Source organism: Phycodurus eques, chromosome 14, assembly GCF_024500275.1.
Source record: "Phycodurus eques isolate BA_2022a chromosome 14, UOR_Pequ_1.1, whole genome shotgun sequence".
Classification (NCBI taxonomy): domain Eukaryota; kingdom Metazoa; phylum Chordata; class Actinopteri; order Syngnathiformes; family Syngnathidae; genus Phycodurus; species Phycodurus eques.
In genome coordinates, this window is record NC_084538.1 from 23,640,108 (window position 1) to 23,646,360 (window position 6,253).

A 6,253-nucleotide genomic window follows, 5' to 3' on the forward strand; every position below is an offset into this window, starting at 1 on the left:
CTGAAGTGAGCAATTGATTATTTGCTCCAAGTCAGGTAGCACGGACTTTGCAATCGCTTTGAAGAAGTCAGATGGTATTGAGTCAAGACCGCTCGATGGTTTCAGCTGCTGAACCGTTTTCTCTACAGTTTTTTTGGTCAACTGTATCAAATTCTGACATGGTAAGAGAGTATTTCCTGGGTGGCTTCAGATGTAGTAGCATTTTATCATTATGCTGATTTGTGCTGATATTTAAAGATGATGGATTGTATTTTTCCACTAAAATAAGCATAAAAATAATCTGCTGTTAGGAGTTCTGGAGCTATCTGATTTGGGCGGCTGTGAGCTTGTCAACCACAGCAAACAAAGTATTATTGGAGTTCTTACTGATGATTTCAGAAAAGTGTTGCTGTCTAGCCCTGACTAACTCTTGGTTAAAATTACAAAGACTTTGTCTGTAGAGGTCATAGTCAATTTTTTTTTCCACTTATGTTCGTCTTTCCCACACTTTGATTTAGAGGTCTTTACCATCATTGTCTTCCATCTTTTCTTAATAGGCATAGAGGTTGACTGAACTTTTGGAAGAATCTGTAATTCAAAGAATACATAAAAATGGTCAGAAATAGCCGTATCACACTTCCTAATGTTGAGCAAGTCTTCCCTAGTGTGAGTAAGTCGCTTAATGTCTCCAATGACGAATGAAAAAGACAAAAACAAGGACAATACTCGAGATCACGTTACCGAGGCATCATTTGAATGTCGATGATTAAAACGGTATTCCTTAATGTGCAAACAAAAACATGCAACACAGTATGACAGCAACAATGGTGAAAAGACATTGATAACTTTGCATTCCCAGCAGCTCTGGCTGACGATATTAACAAAATATTTTATCTTATCAACTCTTATATTACAAAACAAAATAAATTCCATATTATCACAGTGTGATCATACTGTTTTAACATTCTGATACAAATAATGTTCCTAGTAAACAATTTTCACAATAATGTATTACAAAACAATCAAGGAACACATTCACTCCCATTTATGCAGTGTCCCTAGACGCACATCACACACTCAAGCAGCTGCGGCATGCCTGTCTGCAGTAGTTTCATTCTGAAGAGCGAAATATGAAATGCATGTGTACATTGTTTTCCGCGTCCTCTTTCGTAGTTATCATCCAAGAAGATAAGTATACAACACTCTGGGCTGCTCTGTGTGTTGTTTGAAGTGTTACAATTTACTGTAACATGAGTGCTAATCTTATAAGCATTTCCAAACGGGTACCTCTGCTGGTCACTTTTAATTTTACAGTTGATTCACTGTATATTACAGTCCACCAACATCGCAGCGGACCCTGCAATATGACTACTACTATACTATACAATATATTGTGCAGCCCTAGTTAAAAGCATCATTATTTTTTGTCAGTAGTAGTAGATGTAGTAATTGTCACCATGGTGATAGTAGTAATAGTCGTAAATCCATGTCAATAAGATAATGTAATTCTCAGTTTTGCTTTTCCACCGAATAATTTATTGTCATTAGCATCCTCATCCTATTGTCATGCTCTATATCTTCAGGTTGATGTTCATGGAAACATCCTTCTGACCAACCTAACGGGTGAGATGGGTGGAGGTGATTTGATTGGCTCTCTGAACGACCCCCGGGCCACAATGTTCTCCTATGACAGTGCCAGCATACAGTATCGCAAGCCTATGACCAGTCGCGATCTGTACGGACGGATGGCCGTTGAGAGGCCAATGGGACACAAGAAGGGCCAACTGAGGAGGAGGGCTTCGCAACTCAAAGTCAAGATCCCTGACCTCACAGATGTCAATGCCATAGACAAGTGGTCACGTGTTGTTTTCCCAATCATGTTTACCTTCTTTAACCTGGTCTATTGGCTTTACTATGTCCACTAGGTTTGTGATTGGAAGTCTGTGTGGCAGACCAGATACTGTACATTAGGAAAGCTACATTGTCCATATGCTAAGATAACATACTATAATAATAATAAGTGGCACATTCTGCCCATTTGTATGAATCCTGTATAAGAAAAAAAGAAGTAATGAACGTCTTTAGAGTGTAAATACAGTTAATAATCAGTATAATCAATTATTTCAATACTTTTGCTCTACAGATCCAGCCACAAGTTAATATTGTATAGAATTTAAGACATGGTAAGTACTGTTAATGGTATTTCTGTGTACAAACAGGCCAACAATACTCAATCTTACTGTACACAGAAGTCAGCTTTAATTTGTTTCCAGGGTAACACAAAAATGTAGAGAATGAAACTAAGCCCAGGGCAAAAACAGTGGGTAACTTTAATTTTAATTTGAAACCAATGGTTCTATTTTGTTATGTTAGGGTGTATCAAAGACATCAAAGCACTGTCAGAAAACCTAAACCTGTGAATACAACAAATAACAAAACAAAACAAAACAAAAAACATGGCTTTTTATTCATATGTACAGTATCCCCCAGAAATACATTGGATGTTTTCTGCCACAGAGGCTGCTGAGAGAGAGAGAGCATGCATGTGTGTGAGCATGCATGTGAGCATTATGTTTCTTTATTTGGTTCACATTTTTGTGTGTTTAATAAAGTCGAAAAATAGGTCAGATACATTTTGGTTGTCCACAATAATGCATTTCTGGTTTTCTTACAATTGCGCTGAGTGCATATGGGTCATTTTCATATATTTTGATCGATAACGATAAAAGCAAGGCCCACTGAATTTCTTTTTGAAAATCAATTAATGTTAGTAATGAGTATTTGAATTATTTTTCACTCAAGCTCTCTTTACAGTAAATCAGAATCATCCTTATTTTGCCAAGTATGTCCAAAAAACACAAGGAATTTGTCGCCGGTAATTGGAGACGCTCAAGTACGACAACAGACAGTCAATTGACAGACAATACTTTTGAGACATAAAGACATTGAGAAAAACAGTCACTGAGCAATAAAGGGTTGCTAATTATCTGGTAATGCCGGTACTTTTTTTTTTTTTTTTTTTGACAATTGTGCACAAAGATGCAGAGTCCTCTAGCACTTAGAACAGTTTGAATGACTAATATAGCAATAGTCCGGTGCAATGACCATTGTGCAAAGGGCGCCGAGATTTCAAGGAATGTACGCAGTTTAAAGTGACTAGAAGTGCGATAATCTGGGACAATGTCGATTGTGCAAATGTTGCAAATAATCCTCAGTCAGTGTGCAAGTGGTGCAGATGCTACTCTGGTATGAGTGGCCAGTATTGGTCAACAACAGATATGATGATATGATCAACAACAGAGGATTTTGCACGCTCTTCTCCTACTTCTGGCAGCGTGCAAGTCCTCAAGGGTTGGTAGGGGGGTACCGACAATCTTTTCAGCAGTTTTGATTGTCCGTTGCAGTCGGAGTTTGTCCTTTTTTGTAGCAGCACCAAACCAGACTGTGATGGAAGAACAAAGGACTGATTCGATGACCGCTGTGTAGAACTGCCTCAGCAGCTCCTGTGGCAGGCCGTGTTTCCTCAGAAGCCGCAGGAAGTACATCCTCTGCTGGACCTTTTTGACGACGGAGTTGATGTTGATCGCCCACTTCAGGTCCTGAAAGACTGTGATTCCCAGAAACTTAAAAGTCTCGACGGTTAACACAAGGCAGCTGGACAACGTGAGGGGCAGCTGTGGCGAATGATGCCTCCTGAAGTCCACGATCATCTCTACAGTCTTGAGCGTGTTCAGCTCCAGGTTGTGTCAGCCGCACCACAGCTCCAGCCGCTCCACTTCCTGTTGATTCGTTCTTCCTGCAAGGGGTCCAGCAAGGGACCTGTAATGCTCTTGAGGTGGTCCATCACGAGGCGTTCAAAGGACTTCATGACCACAGATGTTAAGGCGACAGGCCTGTAGTCATTCAGATCCGAGATTGTAGGTTTCTTGGGGACTGGAATGATGGTGGAGCGTTTGAAACAGGATGGTACTTCGCAGTTCCAGAGAGCTATTGAAGATCTTTGTGAAGACTGCAGCGAGCTGGTCCATGCAGACTTTGAGGCAGGATGGGGACACAAGGTCTGGGGCTGCCGCTTTGTTAATATTTTGTTGTTTGAAGATGCGTGTCACATCCTGTTCGTGGATGGTCAACGCAGAAGTCAGACGTGTGATTGTGGTCGGTGGTGTGGCTGGGTGGGTGTGGGGTGTGAAAGTGTCCGTTTCAAATCTGCAGTAGAAGTTATTCAAGTCATTGGCTAGTGTACTATTCTTCTCAGCTTGGGGGGATCATCACTTGTAATTGGTGAGAGATTTTAATGCATGCAAGTCTGATTTAGAGTCGTTAGCACTAAACAGTTTTTCCAACTTTGCTGCGTAGTTTCTCTTTGCAATGTTAATTTCTTTAGTCAGCTAGTTTCTAGTGCGATTATACAGGGCCCTCTCCCCGCTTTGATATGTGTCCTCCTTAGCTTGGCGAAGTTGCTGAAGTTTGGCAGTGAACCACTGCTTGTTGTTATTGAATGTGCGAAATGACTTTGTTGGTACACCCACATCTTCTCAGAAACTAATATAGGATGTGACAGTGTCCGTATATTCATCCAGGCTGCCAGCTGAAAAGACACTCCTGGAGAAGACCTCATTATGTGGTTGCAATACACCAGAGGGATCTGTGAGCTGAAGTGCCAACATGAGGCAGCCATTTTCCATTCACACAATAGCAGACAGCAAAATAAATGTTCTTTCTGTTATTTGAATGAATATGTATAAATTTGTGAACATGTCGGAACGATTGCATTTATTCATTGTTATTACGATTGTATAAAAACGAGTGCAATGGGTTTAATGAGTAGTTAGGATCATTTATGCACTTGTATCTGCAGAGTTTGAAGAACAACACGTAAATTGTGCAATTCAACCCATTTTTAATAAGCTGTTTATAGCTTTACCATTATACAAGTAGTGTATTTCAATGGGCCAACACAATTTGCTGTCAAACGATTGCCCTTTACTATGGATCCCTAAGATTTTAAATCATCAACAACTTTTTGAAGACACTCACCCATATAAAACCAAGGCAGCATAAGAAAATTGTGAAATTAGAATGTTTGTTGTATCTTTGCCGTTATTCATCAAATTATATAAAAATGACACATATGCATTTTACTGCTATTGAACTTATCAAACCTGATCCGCTCATTATAATCACATCAATTGCTTTTGTACAATCATTCAATTTAATAGACATTAATTAGAACTTCTTTATTCTCAAAAACTATTCAATTTGTTCTAACAATTCAGTTTGATCAATTACATTCTAACAATGTGTCTGAGTACAATGTAATTTTCATCAAAATAAATCATGACATATGTCAAGATGCTTTCAAAACTGATTTGAAAATGTTATCCCGAATAAAACATGCTGGTGGTGTTGAAATATACTTAACACTGGTATGTTGGTGACATGAAAATTATTCTGGGTGTGACGGTTTGAATTCTGAGTGCTTTTTTTCAAATAGTTAAAAAGCAAAAAGGATGCAATGTGTTACACTTTTCCTCCATTGGTTTTGCTCAGGTGGCACGGTGGGGGCGGCTGGTTAGAGCGTCTGCCTCACAGTTCTGTGAGGCAGACGTTCAATCCCCGGCCCCGACTGTGTGGAGTTTGCATGTTCTCCCCGTGCCTGCGTGGGTTTTCTCCGGGCTCTCCGATTTCCTCCCACATCCCAAAGACATGCATGGTAGGTTAGTCTCTAAATTGCCCCTAAGTGTGAATATGAGTGCGAATGGTTGTTTGTTTATGTGTGCCCTGCGATTGGCTGGCAACCAGTTCAGGGTGTACCCTGCCTCCTGCCCGAAGATAGCTGGGATAGGCTCCAGCACGCCCGCGACCCTAGTGAGGATAAGCGGAATGAATTAATGTACGCATTTGCGGATCATCCGCGGCAAGAGTGTTGCAATTAAGTCACGTGTAATATCACATTCACATTAGGCCTGATATTTACAGAGCACACATATAAAGATTCATGTTCGCATTTACAAATATGTCTACACATACAGATCAATGGATGCATTTTGCAATTTTATTTCACTTATTGTGTCTCCGGCATATTTATTTCACTTATTGTGTTTCCGGTTACGTGTTTGCAAATTTATTTCATATATTTTTTAACCTGGCTATGAATTTGTTACTCTGGTTATGGGTTTGCACATTTATTATACACACTTGTGAAACTGGTTACAGACAGATTTTTTCGTTACACATTTGTGGATTGAAATACACATTTGCAAATGTTTTGCTA

At 39.8% G+C, this 6,253-nt stretch overlaps 1 protein-coding gene across 3 annotated transcripts in view; it reads left to right on the forward strand.

The window, feature by feature from the left end:
* Positions 1 to 2,941, forward strand: part of gabrb1 (gamma-aminobutyric acid type A receptor subunit beta1) — a 106,962-nt gene extending 104,021 nt beyond the window's left edge. For 2 of the 3 annotated variants that reach the window (XM_061696800.1, XM_061696802.1), the window contains one exon: positions 1,563 to 2,941. In XM_061696800.1, coding sequence (XP_061552784.1) covers positions 1,563 to 1,904 — 342 coding nt within the window. In that variant the 3' untranslated portion in view covers positions 1,905 to 2,941. The remainder of the gene's footprint in view (positions 1 to 1,562) is intronic. The other variant, XM_061696803.1, reaches the window with a different exon arrangement.
* The last annotated feature ends 3,312 nt before the right edge of the window (positions 2,942 to 6,253 follow it).